Source organism: Papilio polytes, unplaced genomic scaffold, assembly GCF_000836215.1.
Source record: "Papilio polytes unplaced genomic scaffold, Ppol_1.0 DF822178.1, whole genome shotgun sequence".
Lineage (NCBI taxonomy): Eukaryota > Metazoa > Arthropoda > Insecta > Lepidoptera > Papilionidae > Papilio > Papilio polytes.
Window position 1 is genome coordinate 1559333 of NW_013527026.1, and position 23867 is coordinate 1583199.

The following is a 23867-nucleotide window of genomic DNA, read 5'->3' on the forward strand; positions in this document are numbered from 1 at the left end:
AAAAAAAAATAAAAAAAAAATAAACATACCGTCGAATTGAATACCTCCTTCTTTTGGGAAGTCGGTCAAAAATACAAACGAATTTTCAGAAATCATTTTAAACATGTATTTAAATGAACTCGATTAACTATTACTTTAAAATAGAGTTATAAATAAATGCAACATGTTTCTTACTTGGAGCTTCACAATTTCAGAGATCTTTAATTCACGCATAGAGTGGACATATTTGTAGACCCGATTTAATTTCCTTTGCAACCTGCAACTATTCCAAAGACCTTTCCAATTAATTTTGTTTTAAATTTAACTCTTGTACTTTATTACTTTACAAGTAATTCGTAAATTTAAATCTATATCTATCTATACTATTATAATAAAGCGTAAACACACACTTCTTTGTTGCCTAAGATGTCAGCAATTACAGCATATTTTTGAATAATTCTTTTTTTTAATAAAAAGCCCTACACTCACGTCATGCTTTAGGCTATATATTTTCACGTTATTAAACTTAGGGGTAAGTATTTTGGACAAAAACCCTAATGTGGGAAAGAGACCATAAGTTGCTGCCAACATCAAGGAAACAAGATTGCCAAGGTTTCTCATGTCATGTCATTTTGACATTTGCTGTTGAACATTTGACAAATGTAAACAATAAAATAAAATGTTCATAATTTCATGCGGATGCCGCATGAAATTATGAACATTTTATTTTATACAGCTAGTACAATAATAAAAATATTTAAGTATTGTTTAAAACAAATGTAAATATAGTTCAAAATATTCAATTAAAAAAATATAATACAACAAAGTTAATCCCAGCTTTGAGCTGTTTCCTATTTTACTTTCTGGGCAGTATTGATTCTATTGACCTAAGAACCTAAATAATTTAGGGGCTTCCCAAACTCAAAGCCTATGTCTAAAATAAACCATTTCAACGAAACGGATTATAATATTCCCGATTAAAAATGTCTTCAATATAATAAAAATATCGCTGTCCTAGATTCCTTTCTCTTCAAGAACGCTTATTAAAGAACGAGGACTTTATTCAAAAACGTTTAAGCTACATACAACCATAACTATATACAAAATCAATACTAATCTACCTAATTGTTATTGTTAAGGATTATAAAAAAAAACATAGCCTATGTTACTCATCAATAACGTAGGTTTTTAATTGTGATTTTTCTTTAAATCGGCTAAGTAGTTTTTGAGTTATTATAATATATACAAAAATACAAATCTTTAATAATATTAGTATATACTAAACTCTTAGTGTGTCTTTTAGTGACTTGAGCAATCAATTGTGAGTACGAACGTAACAAATCTTAGCAATATACGAGCACCAGTCGGTTACAAAAGGGTTGACATACTCGTATATTTAAGCTAAAATGTACTCAAAACTCTGTTTTAATTGTTTAAGATAACGTGTTGACGTTATAAATGCTATACAGATTATAAAAATCTGGCAGAACATTCCAATGTATACACTTCATATATTTTTGATGACAATAAACAGTCGGAGGTAAAATTATTCTTATAGAGACGACATAAGTAACTCATAAATAATTCATATGACGCCATTGTTGAGCTCGCGAACATGTCAGATATATGAGAGACGGAAAAATATTCATGTATCTTTCTATTATTATAAATACGAAAGTTTATGGATGGATGTTTGTTAGAGTTTACAGCTTAAAGTGCTGAAAGGATCTCGATGAAATTTTGCATAGATATAGAACATATGAAAGAACACATATTGTCATCTCTCTCATTCTACTTGAAAGACTTGAGATAAAAAATCATTTCAATAACTCAATGAATGTAGCATAGACAATTATATGAATATGCTCATGAAATTGAGAGTCGAGTAAATAATACGAAAATTCATGTAAATCTAAAAAGTAATTTCATTTATTAAGATAATTCTTGGTAATAAAGTGCTATCTGTTGGTACAAACGTTGTGAAAGTTAATTTACATTTAATCACCTTCAGACGACTTTTCTTTTCTCGCTTCTCTTTGAAAAAGGCAAGCTTATTAAAAGTTTTATTAGAAACCGTAGGAAGATCTGTTGATACCAAACACTCATAATTATATTTACTCCAGAGTTGTATCAACATTAATTTTGTTACATACAAATAAATCTTTATAGGAATAATACATAATTGCAATTATTTTAATTATTAAATTAAGTATTAAATTTAGATGTAACGAATGGTTGATATTCATATAAAAATCTATCTAAATTTTAAAATAATCTTAACACATTTAAATTAAGTATAGGCACAAACATTACTCCTTCCTTTTGGTTTGGACGAGGAGGAGTTTGTTAGAAAAAACTCGAGTCTTTTGAAATAAACAAAATTGTGTGAGATTTCTAATCATTAAACCTTTGTGGCTATAATAAAGTGCGTCTTCAAGGGTTTGGATATCTCCAATGAGATTCCTTGGGACCCACTGGCACCCACTGCACTGAACTGAACGACATCGGAAAAATACTTCCTTACGCCTACAAAACTAATCATCACTATGTAACCAATAATTTAGCATCCAAGCATCATTTTTTTTATAATATAATTAATTAGTAGAACATTTTTAAAGTGGAAATGTTAATTTCATTTCGAGCGTATTCATTTCACAAGTCTCTTCTCTGTTTGAATAAAATGAGGTTAAAAATTCATACTTGTTTAGAAACCTAGGTCAAATACTTTACTATGCCAACCAAATATTTTATATTATATGAATTTAAAGTACTCAGAAATTGAATAAAGTTGATGTCAATGTTTAGTTAAACACATGTTTTAACACTTTGATCGCTGCTGATTGTTATTATGGCAAACCTCGTTATTATAGTTCAACATAAATGTATAACTAATAATTTATACTGAAAAATGCGAGTACCTACGAGTATCTACCTAGTCCTACTGTTGTAGGATCGTCGCACGGTGTTTTCATTCTCCAAACAACTATCATACGTCATCTCAGTCATCACTCCCTTATTGATCATGTTACCTTTCACGCAATCTAGATCAGGTTTGATCTATCTCTTTCTAGGTCTACCTGTACCGGTGTTCACACTCAAAACTAAAGTTCTTCTCCTCATAAGTCTGTTTTTGTTGTTTTTAATCAATAGTTTTAGCATAAAACAAGTAGCTCTTGTTAATCGTAAAAATATGATTTGCGCCAATTTTGTAATTCACCGTTAGGGTTATTTCGCTACAGTGCTTTTTCGAATGAAAAACCCTTTTCGCGATATTACTAGTCTAGACGGGGAACAAACAAGCGACGCGCTTTGTTTATCTGAAACAATATGGCACATAGACATACCTACTTTATACACGCGTCGATATGAAAAATGTTCCATTTAAAAGTTGTAAAAATTATTTCTAAGATTTTCTGTATAACCTCAAAAATTTAGCTAAACATAGTTTAGTTAAATACGCGTTTAACTCATCGTCCGCTGCTGATTGACGTCAACAATGGTTTACAGAATACCTTATTAGTTCATCATCTCCCCTACGTTTTCCTACTCCCGTAGGGTCGGCGCAGCGGGTTTTCGTCCCCCAAGTAACTACAATCCGTCAATCATCACTCCCTTCTTGATCATGTCACCTTTCACACAACCCATCCTTCCTAGTACCGTATTAGTTATGTTCAAGATTGCATTTACGTTTCAAAAACTATAATTTGATAAAAACAAGCTCCGAACATAAGTCACGGTATGGAAGGGTTAATGTATGTTTTTTTATGTTTGTTAAGCTAGCGCTTGACTACGATCCCACCTGAAGAAAGTGGCGATGCAGTCGAATGATGGTAAAGATGGTAAAGTGATGATGTTTAAGCTAAATAGATTTGAATCATTGTTGAAGATTTTATGCTAACGTTCTTTACATTTTAAACACCTTATATTCTAGTAATGTAAACAAATTTGCTATATCTTAAGGACTTCAAAAATTAAGATGTACAAAAAAAAACATTTAAAAATGAATTATCCTTACTTTATTTTTTAGCTTAATAACGGTAAAGATATAGATTACATTAAATATTTGTACCGGTTTCCCTGACACGTAAGTGTACCAATTCAAGTCCATCACTAACGATCCTCATTAATTAACGCAAGTAAAACTAACTCAGACCGTACCGTGCGAGCTATTTGTAACAAAGTTGTTCCTTGTGTAACCGAAAAGTAGAACACTCAAACACATTATGTCGAACTTTTTCGTGACTAATAAATCTATACAATTAATGTAAGAGCATAGACTTTAGTTTTTCTCATACTATTTGAAATTAGAAATGTCCAGTTGCCCGCTACTCGTTACCTATACTAATATTACAATATAAAGTCTTCTGTAAGATATATATTTTTGTATGTATTGTAATAACTCAAAAACTACTGGGCCGATTTCAAAAATTCTTTTATTAAAAAGCTACGTTATCAGTTAAAATAGGCTATTTTTTATTGTTTGTTTTTATTTCAAGCGGACGAAGTCGTGCAACAGCTGGTATTAAAATAACTAAATCAGTAGCTTACGTGTTCTATCGGAATATATTCAACATTAACTAAATCCGTCAAGCCGTTCGTCTCGATATCCATCTTTTCATCTAAACTATCTCATTTATAATATTAGTAAAAAGTAAGGATACAATAAAAAAAATAACTACTTATAATATATAACACTGTTACATTGGTTGAAGCATACTTCAACCTATTTTATGAATTTAGGCCGAATTGTGAAACGACATATAAATATGTAACATCGTCTTGTAAGGCCACGCTTAAACTCCAAAGTACATTAAACTTTTGTTCTCTATCAGATTGTAAGCAGCGATTACGAAGTGTTTATGAATCGTTTTAGTATTCGGCCGTTTGAATATTACAAACTTGTAATGTTACTAGCGACATCTATTACTACAAAAAACGAAGACAGAAAGAAATTATTTTGTAACTAAATAAAGCTTGCAGTTTAATTTGTCAGGTATGCAGTGTAGTAAGTTATCAAAATATTTAACCTTTAACGCGTGTGCTTCGGACAAAAGCTTTCAGTATGGAAATGAAAATGTTAATATGTTAATTAATTATAATGAAATAGCCATTTCAAACTTTCATCGTGGCTGGACATTGATTAATTTTCAAAGGTTCATTGTAAATTACCAGTTCAGGGTATACTAAAATTTTGTTTATAAATAAGTATGTTTTCTTCGTAAACATTCAATAATTGCTATAATGGTGTTTCAATGATGTTTTATAACTTAAAATATAAAGGTTTCTTTAATCGTAATTAAGCGATAGACACATGTTTTGTGAAGTAATACTTTGCGCTTCTATATTACTGTAAAACAATGAACTTTTTTAATAAAAAAAAATCGATATTTACAAAAAGTAAGTTGTAGTAAAACTATTATATGTATCATAATAAATCTCTATGCTTTTTGAGTAATTTTACAAATAAAATTTGTATAGTTTATACCAGTCACAAAACAGATGGCGCTCGCCATGCTTGTGAGTGCACTTGTGAAATTTTAACAAAAGCGCCATCTAGAGTCCGTTGACGTACTGTACATGACTTCTAAATACCAGGCATGTACAAGTGCCAGAAAGGCTTGAATTGTAAATGAAACGCAGAAGCATTTATTTTATCTTTTTACTAATTCTCCCATTTAAAAATGCAGCTTTATGATTTGAGGCACATTCTATGGGTCACCACTTCACTATTTTAGCAACACGAAGTAACCAATTGGTCACTTTCCAGATTCTATAAATAAAAATTTATTATAATTAGTGACTTAAGCAATTGCAATTTACTTTACATTGATTCGTAAACTTTCGACCCTCAAAACCGTACCCATTCTTAATTCGAGCACACGTGTCTTCACGGGTCAGGTAACTTGTAATCAACGTAAAGGATTACAGATTGCCCGAGGCAGTTCTTACAACTCGAGTAAACTCCACAACCTAAGAAGATAAAACATTTGTTTTTACTACAGCACACATTTCTAATTCAAGTAAATATTATTCTATTTTCTATTTATTGACGAAAGTGTTTTTAAATTTGGAGATAAAATGAAGCCTAGGTTCCGAGTTATAAAATAATGTTTGTAGGTTTTCATGATCAAAAATACAGTTGACATACAAAATTCTCTCAATAAAACAGAGACCCAACGAATCGGCAAAACATAGCCTGGGCCGGCGTTCGTGGAGGCTGAGGATGGGCAGCCGCCCAGGGCGCTGTAATGAAAGGAGCACCTCTGCAAACCATACAGTCCCACGAGTTCTAAAAAAGGGGGCGTCGTTGAATTTCAGCCCAGGGCTACTATACCCCTAATACCATTGCTTAACATAAGCTATTTTTGATATTTGTGTTGATTATATTGCGTGACACTCCATGAATAAATAACACATAATTTGCTTGCCAAGCTTATCATTGTTTGAAATGTTACAAAACAAGTTGTTATACGATAGAGTTAGTCACATAAAATCATACAGCTTTTACTATAAAACTAGTTTATCCTTTAGAAAGAAAACAAGAATACCTGACACAGGTCAGCGAATAACAACAAATGTTGACAAACTAAATACTAGTCGAAAAGAAAAATTAAAGTGCATAGCTAAATATATATTAATAAAATCATTATACAAAAGAGGAAGAGAGCCTTGATATCCAATTGGATGTAGACGTTGATAGCTTAATCCACTAAAGGTAAGTTATTATCATACGTGACTTTTTTTACAATTATTTTGTAAGTAAGAATATTGAGGAAGTAAGGTTCTGGCCATTGATAACTTATTTTGTTCATAATTAAAAACAACTTAATTTTTATTCTTTTGACTTTAAGAGTATTACTGAAAAAATAGAGTAAAAAGTAATTGAGTTTTTAAGAAAAATATCGATTTATTAATTTTTAATTACCGAGATTTTTATTACCAAATTCATTCATAGTGCGAGTTTTTAACATTTTTTTATTACAAAATATGAAAATAACTTTAGATCGCTTGAAAATCGCTTTAAAGAAACTACGTGTTCAAACTTTACAAAACTTTTATACACCCTGTGCATTGAAATTTCGCTTTTTTAGATAGACTCCGTAGGCGTGGAATAAAAAAGAAAACAAAAGTGTGTAGCATATGTGATCGTCCAGACTATACTCTACGTCTATACCAAATTTAATTAAAATCTGTTCGGCTGTTAAGGCTACAAATTCTAACAAACATCCATCCATCCAAACTTTCGCATTTATAATATGAGTACATATAATTAATATTTTTAAAGTATATGTACATATATGTCTAATACGTTCGATTCATGACTTCATACTTTTCCAGTAATTTATGAAATCAAAGTATTGTTTTTTCAGATAAAAAAATCATTAAGATTAACATTTAAGAAACGGATTAACTACAACTATACTACAAAAATGTTATTTTTCTATTTGGTAACATTTCTTATAGTTCATCAAAGTGATAGCCATAAATTCATACTTAATGAAAGCAACACTAATGTAAACGCCTGCATTCGAAATATAATTTTGGATTGGAATAATAATGGTATTTTTAGAATCACTTACATTGACATAAACTATCAAGAAAATGACATAATTAAATCAATTCATGACATGAATTTGGTAACTGTTGTCTCTAAATCTGCTACTGAAAAAGTAAATCATCAAAACATTGCTTACATTGTTCTGGTTGAAAATTTTAAAACATTTGAAAATGAATTTGTGCATCTAACATATGATGAAAGCTGGACACCGAACGCACAATTTCTAATTGCATTTAAACAATATGAACCAAATAAATTGAAGGAAATGTTCAATATACTATTACAGCTTCGTGTCTTTGATGTAATTATAATTTACGCAACAGACGATTCTCCAATGTACACATATAATCCTTTTGAAAATAAAAACTGCGGCAAAACGTACGAAATTGCAAAGTACGATAATTGTTCTGTTATAAATGTAACAGATTTATTTAAGCATAAACCAGAAAAAAATATAAAAGGTTGCACATTCAACGTAAGTATACCTCATTGGCCACCATTCAGCATAATTCCTGAGAGGAGCTTTATGAAAATAAAGTTAAAGGGAATTGAAGAATATGTTATTCAAATTTTAAGTGAATTACTAGAATTTAATGTTAGATATAAGTATTTTGAAGAACCAGAAGATTATCCTATCCTTGACGAAAATATGACAGCAACTGGCAGTTTAGGTATACTTCAAAAAGGAGATGTCGACATAGTTCTTGGAGGAATGATACTGACTCATAATCGAGCACATAGTTTTGGTTACATATTTGGATATCTTGACTTTAAAGATGAATTATCTGTTGTGGTTAAAAAAGCAGGTGTCGTTTCAACGTGGAAAATGATTTATATAGAATTTAATAGTCTTGTTTGGATTCTAATAATTATAGTATTCATAATGTTTTTTGTATTCTTCTCGATATTGTTTCAATATAAAGATAAGTGTTACTTAATATTAGTTATGTTGGATCTTTTGATCTTGCATGGACATAGATTACGTTTGAAATTTAAATTTCAATGCATTATGATCCAGTGGGTCATTTTTGCGTTTTTGATCAATACTTTCTACCAATCGAATCTATCTGGGTTGACGACTCGCGTTAGCTACGACTATCAAATCTCGAACAACAATGATTTAGATTACTACAAAATACAACCTTGTTTGAGTCCTCTTATTAGTATTTATTCTAAAGCTATAATGGACAACGAAGGATCTAATAAAACCAATACAAATTGTGATAGCTTAGAGAAAAGTGTTAAACTAATCAGTGAAGATTACACAAAATACACAATAGTATCAAAGTATAAGTATGAGTACAATAAGTATAATAAGTTCGTTGACGAATTTGGTTACACAAAGTTGTATAAGTTTAAGATACCAATGGGTAAAATTATTTATGCGATATACTTCAACAAAGGATTCCCAGAGCTGCAGAAAATGTCTATCCACGCGCTACGTCTCCGTGAATCTGGTATATTGGACAAACGCGAAAAAGATATAAACTATGAAGTTACAAGACACTACTATGCTCTTAAAAGAAGACACATCCGACGCTTTGTCTTCCCATGGCAGATTTTGGTCGTAGGTATTGGAATGTCAACAATTACGTTTTTTTGTGAATTGCTGATAGATCATGTTCAGCGAAAAAGAAGACAACCCATCATTTTCTTGCATTGACATTGATTTTGTTACCTATTGAATAGTTAATAGATTAAGAAATTTTTATCACAAATGTCACCAAGATTCAAATTTTTTCGTCCAAATGATGCACATTAGTAGAAATGTAATTGTGTGTTATTACAGATATTTCTTATTTCGATGGATTAAAAGGTTTAAGACTCTCAATTGTGCTTTTTAATTCCTTCTAGTAGGGTTATGATTTTAGTTTAGTACTTCTGTATTTTTTTGTATGTGGGTTTGTTTGTGTGTCAATTTCATAAAGTTAGTTTTTATTAAAAGCCTTAACGACATGACCGATTTTAAAAAGTGTAATTAAACGCTGCTTTTAAAATAATTTAGATGAAGTAGAACATAGTCTGCAAGAATACAAAGTCTACTTTCTCTTTCTTAATCCAAGAGGTGTCGCGGGCAAAAGCTAGAAAATAATAAAGTACTCATCCAGAAAACAATGTAATTATTTCTAATATTTATTGTTCCTGCATTTTATTTCAAACCTAAAAATCAGGTCATAAAGTTGTTAGTAAGTCTCTTATACTTTGTTAGAATAAAACAGGACATAACATTTTACAATTACAATTACAAAATTCAGTTAGCGGAGTGCAACTTTAGTAATACACTAGCTGTTCCCGTGCGGTTTCATCCACAAGAAATTATGAAAATTTTATTTCATTGTTTACATTTGTCAAATTATCAATAGCAAATGTCAAACTGACATGACATGACAAACCTTGGCAATCTTGTTTCCTTAATGTTGGTAGCAACTTATGGTCTCTTTCCCACATAAGGGATTTTATTCAAAATATTAACCACCTAAGTTTATTGGCGTGAAAATATATAGCCTAAAGCGTGTCGCAAGTGTAGCGCTTTTTATTAAAGAAAAGGATTATTCAAAAATATGCCGTAATTGCTGACATCTTAGGCAACAAAGAAGTGTGTGTTTACTCTTTATTATAATAGTATAGATATAAACACGACGTCAATAATCGATTAAGGATTTAAAACGTAAATACACAGTCGCAAATTTAAAAAGGATAAGGGTCATAGGATGAAAAACAATGTAAGCAACTTTAAGGATCAGCCGACATACCTTTTTAAATTAGGTTTCGGATGGTGCGGAAACTTTTTGATGATTTGGTCGACACAATATTTAAATATAAGTATATACGTAAATGTTTTTGGTTTAATTTAGTATGACAGAAAGAGAAAGCTTTTATTTATATTAATTGCTATTTCGACCCATCGTATGGTCCGTTTGACTATTGACCAACGTTAACAATACTGGTTCTCGCTTTACTAGTGACCTGAAGTTTCCTCCTTTCCTCTTTTCTCCATATTTCGTTGGGGGTAGAGCTTAACTTGCTTATGTAGGACTATGTAATTCGTAAATTTTCTGATTGATTCTGTTCTGTCCAACACAGTCTGAACGTCACCAAAGCCTTAACATCTCCCTATTTGTCAATTTCACTGTTAAATCTAGACTTTTAAATAAAAGCATTGTATTTTTTATATTTTTTTATATTATAACGTGACAAACGAGCGAGCGGTCACCTGAATTCGCCGAGAAAGGAAAGCGATCGCTACACATATACATCCGCAATTACAGATGCGTTGTCTACCCTTAATTTACGGAATAGGAGACGTTCTAAAGAGTATATTTAGTCTTCCAATGCGATTCCTCCACCGTCAAATCCACTTTCCCTTCAGAAAGGGACTTAAATTAGGGCTCCGGCACCACACTCAACAGACGAAACGCGGAATTGCTTCCACTTCACGCCTGTTTTCTATGTAGTCGTGGTATTCCACCGGGCGAGCCGGCCCATTCGTGCAAAGATGTTAAAGCGGGCCACTGTTAAGTTTAATATAACGTGACAAATATAACAATACACCATGACTCAACGTACCGTACGTTGCATTGTCCAGATTTAGGCGAAGATAATCTGTAATATTCATAACCTACAAAATCACGAATTGTTTTAAATTTTCTTTAAAAAGGTTCTAAGGGTGCGTTCAAATCAAAGACAAATGCACTACAAATGTTCGAGATCCGCTTTTACTCGTTCTCTGCACGAAAGCTGTTACTGTAATTAGTACACTGTTCTTAAGCGCAGTTTAAAGATCTGAATGTCTCAAGATTGTCGGCATTTTCCAACGAGCTAAAGAAGTATTACAATGTACGCTTGGGCATGGCTCTGATACGAAGTTGGCTAGAACCTTGTTAGCGAGGTGAATGCGAGCATCTTAACACGAATATAGTTAAATACTTTAAACTGAATCTTCCCACGAGCTCGGAAGTCCATCGTGCGATTCTCAATCGCCAGATCTGGTCGCACCCTTATGCTATAGAAAACTCTATCCGCGAGTGATCTATACTAAGTACTATATGCTCTATAATCTCTACATTGTGTAATCTATATCGTATTTTAATCTATAACATAAGGGTGATTTATTTTAACACAGGCAGACTGTGTGACTCAGTCACAGTGTCAGGCAGGAAATTAAGCCGCAAGTAGGTCAGTCCCGGAGATGTAAGGCCAGGTGAAACTTCATAGCAGTCAACCCATTTCCGCGCACAAGACATCTATTGAAAGATACTAGAGAATAAAATTGTCCGAGTGTTTTAGTAGTTTACATGAATCCTGTAAGTATTTTAATTAGGATTGTAAGTACAGTATATTATAATATAGATGTTATTTAACAAAAAAATACAACATACTCCTTTTAAGGAAGGGTCATACAATGTTGATCCAATACTTACTTAGATTATCATTGTTTGAATAGTTATAAATGCTAATCATTTGTAGTTCATGAACTGAACATTGCAATCAGAAAGTCTTATGTGTACCATCGCGATCAACAGTGAAAAGAGTGCATCTAATATGTACACGTCTACAAATAAAAAAAGTTAGGATAGAAAGAACTGATAGAAAACTTGATAACTAAGATGTCTAGTTTCCCTGTTAAATAAATAAATTCAATTCTATGAAACTGATTCAATTAAATCATTTTAGCAGATTTTGCAAAAGTTATACCGAAGATTGAAATAAAGGGTATGTAAATATCAGAAGCAAAATCTATAATATCTGGGAGGAAATACCAACACTGTCAGTTTTCTCACTAGGTAGGTTTATTTTTCCCTTTGTATCGTGTTTAGGGAATAAATTACTTCATATACTTAGGTTGTTCCAACGAATGTCGATAGATGGCTATGGCTATTACTAAAAAAGGAGGAATTTTTTATAACAATTAGCATACGTTAATTTTTCTGGTGCTAAATAAAGAACATAATTGATAAAAACAAAGTTTCATGACAATGTTAATAACACTTCCATTACTTAGAACGACATACTTTTAAACATTGAATAATTTGAAGAATACTTTAAATTGAATAACAATTGAAAGTATTCTTCAATGAATTACTATTTCTCAAAAACCTTTTAAAAACTAATAAAGAAGAAACTACTTATGTAACAATCTTACTAATATTATACGTTTAGATGGATGGATGTTTTTTAAGTTTGTAACCTAAACTACTGAAAGCATCGCTATAAAATTTGGCATAGATGTGTATAGTCTGGAAGAACACATAGACTACTTTTGTTTTTTTAATACATGTGGACGGAGTCGCGTGCAAACATTTTAACAATATATTTTCTGTTTCAGCCCATTATGATGATATAAAAGAAACATTATTGAATTTATATCACTAAAATATTGTTTTCAAAAATGTTTGTAAGGTATTTATTAATACTTATGATATATTCGTGCAACGGAGCCAATGTTTTTGTAGAAGAAGATAACACACACGTAACGACTTGCGTTCAAAATATAATATTGCGTTGGTGTAAACAGGGATCTCATATCACTTATGTGAATTTAAATTATAATGATAACGATGTTATTAAAGATATACACAACATGGATTATGTAGCAGTTATATCTAGGACAACCGAACACATTGATCATCCTAATAGAGCTTACGTGGTCATGATTGAAAATTATAAAACATTCAAAGATGAATTCATATCACTAACGCAAGAGGAACAATGGAAACCTAATGCATATTTTGTAATAGTTTTTAGAGAATTCGAAAGGGAAATACATACAGATTTATTCAATAATTTATTGCGACTTCACATATTCCATGTTGTGGTTTTATACGCTTCAGAAACTTCTGCCATATACACGTACAATCCCTTTCATAATAACAGCTGTGGTAAAATGTTTCAAGAAATTATACAGTATGATAATTGTTCCCGGAAGAATATAGAAAATGTGTATTTTAATAAATCGGGAAAAATACTGAAGGGTTGTACGTTTAATGTGGCTGTACCAGATTGGCCTCCCTTTGCTGTAGCGCCTGAAAAATTTAAGATCTTAAAGATGAATGGAACAGAACAATACCTTATGAAAATCGTGGGTGAATTAGAAGGTTTTAATCTTAACTATTCATACATGACGAATTCCGAATATTTTCCTATCGTAGATCGTAATATGACAGCTACTGGAAGCTTGGGTTTAATTCAAAAAGGAATTATTGACATCAATTTTGGAGGAATGCTATTAATACTGAAACGAGCTTACGCTTTCAGTTATATCCATGGTCACCATGACTACCAGGACGAAATATTAACAATAGTAAAAAAAGCTGGACCAGTGCCTGCATGGAAAAATATGTATTTAGAATTTACTTGCGTGGTATGGATTTTGTTAGTTATAACGTTTCTCATTTACATTATAATCTTCTCAATTTTGTTTCGTCTTAAGGATAAATGTTATTTCGTTTTGGTAATGTGGGATCTACTTTTGCTACACAGTCATAAATTATATTCAACACCTAAAGTCAAATATTTTATATTCCAGTGGGTCATTTTTGCGTTTTTCATCAATGCATTTTATCAATCCAACCTTACGGGAATGACAACACATTTGAATTATGATTACCAAATATCTAACTATGAAGATGTTAAAAATTATAATATGCAACCATGTATATGCACTGCTATTAAACATTACACTAAAGCTATAACTGACCAAGAACTGTTTAAAGGCAATGAAAAGAACTGCGAAGGTATACTAAAGAGTATTAGGGTGGTTAGTAAAGATAAAAAAAAATACACTATCGTTTGGGGTTCAGTATACGACTTCCATGAATTCAAATTCAAAGATAAACTTGGCAAGTCGCTTTTATATCATTTTCCAAAACCAGAAAGTAAAATCATTTACGCAATATTATTTTATAAAGGTTTCCCAAAGTTGGATGAAATGAAACAGTATGCGATAAGTCTACGTGAAAACGGTTTAATTGACAAGCACGGTCGAGACTTGAAACATGAAATTTCTAAAACGTACTACGTTGCGAAATCAAAGTCGAAAGCTCATTTCATCTTTCCATGGCAAGTATTGGTAATCGGATACGGAATATCAACTATTGCATTTGTTATAGAATTGATTGCGAATTTTATTAAGCGTAGGAGAATACAAAGGAGAAGAATTTATAGAGATTAATATCAAACTATTATTAATACTTGTTATTTTTTTTTTATAATATGAGGTGGCAAACGAGCAAGGGGCCACCTGAATCCACCGAAATGGGAAGCGACCGCTGCCCATAAACATCCGCAATTGCAGATGCGTTGCCTACCCTTAATTGACGGAGGTGGAGACGCACATAGAGAGGACATTTCCCCTTCCCATGCGTTTTCTCCATCGTCAAATCCACTTTTCCTTTCCATCATTTTCTCTTAAGAAAAGGGTAGAAAGGAAAACGGACTAATATCAGGCCTCCGGCACCACACTCATCAGACGAAAAGCGGAATTGCTTCCACTTCACGCCTGTCTTCACGTGTGGTCGTGGTATTACACGTAACAGTGGTTGTACGAGGCCGGTTCGGTTGGTACCACAAAGTATACGCTAGAAGTAGAAGACTTTTTCTTTGCGTCTGACAAGTGTGTTTGCCGGAAGTACATTTTTTGTATAAATCGTCTTTTCTCACTTATCGTAAAGAAAGAGATGGAACTCGGAATTGGATAGGCAGGGGAGGATAATTCGGTTGCACTGATTTGTTGTTACTACTAATCACGTTGTGGGCTCACTATTTTTAAATAAAATATACGTCACAAAAACTCCACTTGGTTGTTAATAATATAAGGCGAGTGATTATCAAGTATTATATTTAGATATAAAAACTTACAATATTCAATCAAAACCTCTATTGACACTTTCTTTGCAAACATTCCGATTATGATCACATATAATGCGTATTCTTGAATGTGAGTTTGACTTCTTCGTTAATAATTTCACTTGTGATTCGATTTTTAATTCAAAGTTGTATTCAATGTATTACATTTATTAGATCTTAAGTGTTTATTCAGTGTTTTTTTTACCTGTGCTCATTTGTTAGTTTGCAATAGTCAGTAAGGTTTTGTAGCATCATTGGCAGTATCATAAAATAGCTTTTCTTCGCGACTTTGTCCGTGCAGAATTTAAAAATAACTTAGTAAGTAAACTTTGTGTTCTAACAGACTATGCTTTGCTGTCTTCTCTAATACGTCCGTGCCGAATTTCAAATTTCAACATAAACTTGGTTTGGAGATGCGGAATAACAAACATCCATCCACTTTCGTATTTATAATATTAAGTATATAGTTTAAAATATGATTAGTATGATTTGTGATTCATATTTTATCAGTAGCATTGATTTTCTACAATAATAATAGTGCACACGTCGACCAAATGATACATTGCTGTGGTCTGGAGGTACAAATGCAGTAATCAGCCTGCGGCAATAAGCATACCAGCACGCAATGCAGACACAATATGATCTGAAAGAAAAACCATTTAATTTACATTTCTTCCAACTTCAGTATAACCTAAAACAGAATCACACTTGTGGTTGTATATCTACACACAAAATACAAAGAAAATATATAAATTGTACAAAAACTTAACGGTAAGTCTACTGATATGTACTACCATTACAATTTCCAACAATAAAAATGTGTATTCAAGAAGTTTTGTTACAGTCAATGACGGACGCTGTTTGTCTTTAACAATGCTGTAGCAGATCTCATGAAACACAATCTTTGCTAAATTTATCGTATATGTATACAACCGTAGTTTAGCTTTTAGAAAATAAATCAAGGCATTACGTACCTTAAAGTTTGTCAACGCAACTATCCACCGCATAGGATCGTCATCATCCTCTCATTTTAGGAATACGAACATAAGTATGCTATTTCCGTAAATTGTAAATCAATTTTTCTCCGCCATGTTTTTCATATATTTATTACTTCTTACAATAACTCTACCTGAGTCTCAGACATTTGTTGTTCATGATAACAACACGGATCTAACGACGTGTGTTCAGAATATTATTTCACATTTAATACCAAAGGGCTCCTTCATCACTTACGTAGACTTACATTTTAATGTTAATGATGTCATCAAGAGCATTCAAAATCTGCAGTTTTACACATTAACATCCAGAACTACAGATAAAAAAGTAAACCATTATAATAAGGTTTACATAATTACAGCTGGCAACTTCAACGACTTTAAAAACGAATTTAACCTCCTCTCTAAAGAGAAAGATTGGAATCCAAATGTTAATTTTATTATTATCTTCAGAGAAAAAATTCCAAATCCCTTAACATACTTGTTTGACATTCTCTTACGTAGTCATGTTTACAACGTGGTCGTGATAAGTGATACAAGCAATATACAAATGTACACATACAACCCTTTTAAAAATTACAGCTGCGGTAAAAAATATCTCACCATCAAATATTGTGGTATTTGTTCTAATATGAGTGTAACTAAATGTTTATCTAAACTTGATATTAAACTGAAAGGATGTACTTTTAAAGTTGCTACGTCATACAGAGCCCCCTACTCTATAAGATCTGAGAGCAATAAAAACTTGATGGGAACAGAACAATACGTCTTGAAACTTTTAGGTGAAATGGAAGGTTTCAAAATTAATTATACCGCATCATTTGATCCAGATGTTTACCCCGTCGTAAAAAATGATATGTCGGCTTCTGGAGCTTTAGGTTTAATTCAAAACAAAGATGTAGATATAGTTTTTGGTGGAATGTTATTGTTACTTGAGAGAGCTGAAGCTTTCAGTTTCATCTATGAACATAAAGCGCTTACAGATGAATTGGTCGTGATGGTAAAAAGAGCAGAACCGGTAACGGCATGGAGAAATATTTACCTAGAATTTACATGTTTGGTTTGGTTTCTTTTGTTTGTTACGTTCTTTGTTTTCTTCCTTATTCTTGTACTAATATTTCGGATCAATGACAAATGTAAAATACTATTAATCATGTGGCGTCTCTTCTTCCAACATAACTTTAAATTGAATGCTAATTTTCGATTGAAGTATTTTATTTTTCAATGGGTTGTTTTCGCTTTTCTGATAAACATTTATTATCAGTCTATGCTGATGGGTCTTACCACTCATATTAGTCGAAATTATCAGATATCTAATAATAAAGACATCGAGATGTTTAAAATGGAACCTTGCATTTCTAATAATATCGTAGGTGTTATAAAGAATACTATTGGAGCGGATTTTAACAAAATGGATAAGAATTGCAGTAGGACAATGTCCAGTATACAGACTGTTAGCGGTGATTACAAAAAATATACAATAGTTCTTCATTCATTATATCATTACAATAGACTAAATTATACAGATGAATTTGGCGATTGTCTCCTTTATTCTTTCAAGGAACCGATGAATAAAATTATTTATGCAATATATTTTTACAAAGGCTTTCCAAAGTTGAACATCCTGCGTTACAATACATTACGAATACGTGAAAGTGGTTTGTTGAATAAACATTTAAAAGATTTGTATCATGAAAAAGCAAAGCAATATAAATTTATTACGAAAGATTTTAAAGCACATTTTTTCTTTCCGTTGAGTATTTTATTAACAGGTGTTGTGTTATCGGGATTGTCGTTACTTTTTGAACTGATAATTTATTTTAGTAAGCGATACAGATTGTATTAAAATACTAGCTATTACCGTGCGGCTTCATCCGCATGAAATTATAATAACTTTATTGCTTACATTTGTCAAATGTCAAAATTCAAATGCACAAATGACAACCTTGTTTCCTTAATGATGGCAGCTTGTAGTTTATGGTCCCTTTTCCACTTGACGGTTTTTTCCTAATTATTTACCCCCTGAGTTTTATAGCGTGAAAATCTATAGCCTAAAGCGTGTCGTTAGTGTAGGACTTTTTATTAAAGAAAGAGTAATTCAAAAATATGCTGTGATTGCTGACATCTTACGCCACAAAGTAGTGTGTGTTTACGCTTTGTTATAATAGTATAGAAGTATAGATTTGCTTTCCATAATTTTTACTAAATAACTTAAAATTAAACTAAATTATAACATTATAGTACAATATGCACTGCACTGTAAATGTTATATTGTAACACCAATTGATGTCAACTTTATTAAGGTTGTGTGTCATAAAAAAATAAACAATGTGTTATTTTTGCTTAGAATCTAATTATTACAAATATTTCAAACGTTATATAATTGTAATGCATACACATATAATTAAATGTAATAACAAAGCCTTCTTTTGTGTTTTTTTTTTCCATTTACAAAGTTCACGAAACATAAAATTATTTATTGACAAAATTGATTAAATATCAAGGTTCCATGTTATTCCTAACTATACATAATTGTCGTGTTTCAAAGAATGATTCGAAACAAATAATATTTAATTGTTTGAAAACATATAATTATTGATACTAGATTGATACATCGATACAAAATGTAGTATTAAGTCATAATGCAGGCAAATAACTGTACCTATGGTAAATCATAATTACATGTTATACAATAATTATGGAACAATTAAAACTGTAATAACAGAACAAGAACAAACAACGAAATAGTACGTAGTCCTAAAGATATTTGGTATAATTTGATAAAAAAAAACGATAAAACTGCATTATTTTTGCATAGCTATCAAAGTATTTCAAGTAAAAGGCGGGAATACATACCAGTAAACTGAATTAGTATCTGCATTTGCCAGTAAGAATAAATTAAAAACTCTCATGGGTTAGTTGACTTCACGCATATCTGCTTGCCATGTGGCCAGCGTGGTTCACAAAGGCCTACTATATTAAAATGTGTATACTTTGCGCGCAATAACGCCACCCACTGGCAAGTTATTATCAGCAGCTCACTTTACGTCCCCACCGAGGATCTCAGAGCCTACCCTAATAAGGGATGACTAGGCCATTGTTAACTACGCTAGTGCAGGTTAATTGACTTTACACATATCTTTGAATTTCTTCTCCGATATGTGCAGGTTGCATCACGATGTTTTCCTTCATCGTAAGAACGTCGTGTAAATTATGTACATATGAAATTCGAAAATCAAAAATCACATTGATACATGGCGGGATTCGAACCCAAGACCTGTAGATTACAAGTCAAGTGTTTAAATCCCTGAGCCACCGACGCTCTTAATATAAGATCAAATTGCACACAAATTCTGACAGATTGTATGCAATTCTCACGAAGTATTTTTTTGTTTTTTATAATACAAGGTGGCAAACGAGCAAGCGGCCACCTGAATCCACCGAAATGGCAAGCGACCGCTGCCCATAAACATTCGCAATTGCAGATGCATTTCCTACCCTTGATTGACGGAGCAGGAGACGCACATAAAGAGGACATTTTCCCTTCCAATGCGTCTCCTCCACCGTCAAATCCTCTTTTCCTTTCCATTCTTTCCTCTTAAGAAAAGGGTGGAAAGGAAAAAGGACTAAAATTGGGCCTCCGGCACCACACTCACCAGACGAAACGCGGAATTGCTTCCACTTCACGCCTGTTTTCTGTGTGGTCGTGGTATTACACCGGGCGAGCCGGCCCATTCGTGCGAAGATGTTAATGCGGGCTCTACCACTGTTAAAAGTAAAATGTTTAATTTTAAATTCAGTATTCGGTCTTAAGTTACTCATGCTACAAATTCTTAAAAACATTATACAGGGTCAGCTTGGTAAAAAAAAATAGGTTAATTTTTGCAAGGATACAATTTTTGAAAGAAGAACACGGCAAAAGTTTGCCGTTATTCGATTTGCATTTTAATCAAGTGGGGTGATGGAAGGCTGACGCGTGCAGCGTTAGAAACAAAAATATTTTTAAATTACGAGCAATTCGAAAATGCTGATAAAAATGTTTCGCCTCTTACTAATTTAAAATATACAAATGTTCTATGGATGGATAGTGATGAAACATAGATATAAAACATAATATGTGAGAAAACATAGGTTTTTTTAAGTTGTTTTTTAACTTCATGCTGACAATGTCAAGGGAAAAAGATATTATTCCAATAAAGCTGTTAAAATATTTTATCCAATAACTTATTGAAATTCCTGTCAACAACATGGTAATTATTAACGTAATTATTACGTTTGACATTTCAATGAACTTAATTACTGTCGACGACGCAAAATATTTTCATGAAAACATATTTTTTTTTATAACATAAGATGGCAAACGAGCAAGCGGCCACCTGAATTCGCCAAAATGGCGAAGCGACCGCTGCCCATAGACATCTGCAATTGCAGATGCGTCGCCTACCCTTATCCGACGAAGGAGGAGACGCACATAAAGAGGATATTTCCTCTTCCTATGCATCTCCTCCGTCGTCAAATCCACTTCCCCTTACCATCCACTCATAAGAAAAGGGTGGTAAAGAGAAAGGGACTTAAATTAGGCCTCCGGCACCACACTCATCAGACGAAACACGGCATTGGTTCCATTTCACGCCTGTCTTCTGTGTGGTCATGGTATTACACCGGGCGTGCCGGCCCTGCAGTGCTAAGATGTTAAAGCGGGCACTACCACTGTTAAAATAATGGAGAATAAATAAGTTAAAGGCAATTTTACATTAGTACTAGTTTTCGCCCGCAACTTCGTCTGCGTGGAATTAAAAACCAAAAGTGGGTGAGCGATGTGTTCTTCCAGACAGTAGTGGTAGTGCCCGCTTTAACAACTTAGCACGAATGGGCCGGCACGCCCAGTGTAATACCACGATCACTCAGAAGACAGGCGTGAAGTAGAAGCAATTCCGTGTTTCGTCTGATGAGTGTGGTGCCGGAGGCCTAATTTAAGTCCCTTACTCTCTACCACTCTTTTCTTATAAGGAGGGGAAGTGGACATGACGGTTGAGGAGATGCATAGGAAGGGGAAATATCCTCTTTATGTGCGTCTTCTCCTCCGATGGATAAGGGTAGGTAACGCATCTGCAATAGGGAATAAGCATGTATTTTTTTTCTTTTTTATACGATTCTACTTGTTATAAAATAACCAGAAAAAAAAAGACGCGAGCATGTCGCTTTGTTAGTTTGTCGGATTGTGGCCGCTGGCACATTTGTCGACTTTTACTATAAACAAAAATTGAAACCAAAAAAAATGAGATAAACAGATCGTAACGATTTTAAGTTACAAAAATACTTAGAGGATCTTGTTTTTTGGTTTGTAAATATCTAAGCACGCCACTTGATGCATAACTCAATTTTATTTGCTTACATACAGATAATAATCATTGTTTAAACAGTTAGATAATTTGTAGGGATAGTTACCACGAATGCTGTCACAAAATAACAAACAAACGCATATCATACTGAAACTTCGTCGGACATGTTAATAATATTAACGTATCCCAAGTTAAATAAAAAAAAAAAAACGTTATCTTATCCCAAGAAATCCCGAGTCTGAATAAATAGTCTAGGCACATGAATTGCAAGATAAATCAGTTCCTGCTGAAGCATACCTCTATATCGAAAACAAAACGCCGAAATACGTAAGCATAAGTAATATTTTTGTGAATTTACAATATCCAAACATCTATGAAAAACTAAGTAATCATAATATGTAAACCCAGTCTATAATAATATGAATTGATATTAATGCTTCAAACTAGAATTTTACTGCATCAAAGATTATTAGATATCAAATTCACAAAAGTGAAATAAACATTGAAAGAAATCCATTTCATAGAATCGATCTAGTTAATTGTTACGAATTAAGTTTTAATATACCATCACGTTGCTTCTATTCTATTGCAGAAGAACAGGGGACGCGAAGTTAGCTCGGGCGAGTCAGTTTTATAATAATGTTAGTTGCATTTTTGTTAACTTTTATATCAATACAAATATGTGATAGCCAGATATTGTTGCTTGAAGAAGATAACAGTCACTTAACGAGTTGCCTTCAAAATATAATATTGAACTGGAATAAAAAAGCGGATGTACCATTGAAAGATATCACTTTCGTCGATTTTAATTATCAAGAAAATGACATCCTTAAAGCCATGCACGAAATCAATTTTATTACAGTTGTATCTAAAACTGCTAATGTAAAAGTAAATATTCAACATAATGCTTACATTGTTATGATTGATAATTTTACTACTTTCAAAAATGAATTTTCGTTAATCACACAAGAGAAAGACTGGAAACCGAATGCAAATATGGTAATCGTTTTTAGACATTATGAAACTGATAAAATCAGAGATATATTCAATATCCTACTGCGTCTTCACATCTTCGATGTAGTCGTTGTATACTCATCCACTGATGCTCCAATATACACATACCATCCTTTTCAAAATAAAAACTGCGGTAAAAAATTTGACGAAATCGTAAAATACAATAGTTGTTCTGAAGAAAATGTAGAAAAGCTGTTTTTTCACAAACCTGAAAAAGATATTAAGGGTTGCACTTTTCATGTGGGCATACCGCATTGGCCACCATTCTCTATAAAGCCTCATGAAGAGGTTATTGATTTGAAGTACAATGGAACAGAACAGTATCTAATGAAAATTTTGAGTGAAAAAGTAGGTTTTGATTTCAAATATTCGTACATACCTAAGGTGGAAGAATTTGCTGTCGTTGATGAAAACATGACAGCGACTGGTTGTTTGGGTTTAATTCAAAAGGGATATTACGATATAGTTTATGGAGGTATGATACTGACATATGGCCGAGCTAATAGTTTCGATTACTTTCATGGACATCATGACTTTGAAGATGAACTATCTGTACTGGTAAAAAATGCAGGTCCTGTACCAAATTGGAAAAATATTTATTTAGAATTTACTTATCTTGTTTGGTTTCTACTAGTTGTTACTTTCATTACGTTTTTTGTTGTTTTCTCAATTCTGTTTCGTATTAAGGATAAATGTTATTTTATGTTAGTTATGTGGGACCTTCTTTTTCAACACAGTCATAAATTACGTTTGAATTTCAAAGGCAAATGTTTTCTGTTCCAATGGGTCATCTTTGCGTTTTTGATTAATGCGTACTACCAGTCGAACCTATCTGGGTTGACGACACACGTCAGTCATAACTATCAAATCTCGACACCTGAAGATTTAGAATATTATAAAATTAAACCATGTCTGAGTCCTGTTATTGCAGTTTTTTCGAAAGCTATAATGGGAGAGGAAACACTCAATAAGACCAATAAAGATTGTAATAATTTTTTTCATAGTATAGCAACGGTCAGCAAGGACAACACAAAGTATACCGTAGTGTTGCTTTTTGACCGACTTCCCAAAAGAAGGAGGTATTCAATTCGTCGGTATATATATATTTTTTTTTTTTTTTATGTGTGTTACGGC

The 23867-nt window shown here is 32.4% G+C and overlaps 1 protein-coding gene across 1 annotated transcript in view; it reads left to right on the top strand.

Moving 5' to 3' along the window:
- LOC106106388 overlaps window positions 1-23867 on the top strand; it is a 75609-nt gene that overhangs the window by 35651 nt on the left and 16091 nt on the right. Inside the window, exons 9-17 of the mRNA XM_013286965.1 lie at window positions 8138-8330; window positions 8556-9104; window positions 13053-13898; window positions 14064-14271; window positions 14446-14596; window positions 16960-17395; window positions 17642-17837; window positions 22582-23291; window positions 23556-23767. Coding sequence (XP_013142419.1) covers window positions 8138-8330; window positions 8556-9104; window positions 13053-13898; window positions 14064-14271; window positions 14446-14596; window positions 16960-17395; window positions 17642-17837; window positions 22582-23291; window positions 23556-23767 — 3501 coding nt within the window. The remainder of the gene's footprint in view (window positions 1-8137; window positions 8331-8555; window positions 9105-13052; window positions 13899-14063; window positions 14272-14445; window positions 14597-16959; window positions 17396-17641; window positions 17838-22581; window positions 23292-23555; window positions 23768-23867) is intronic.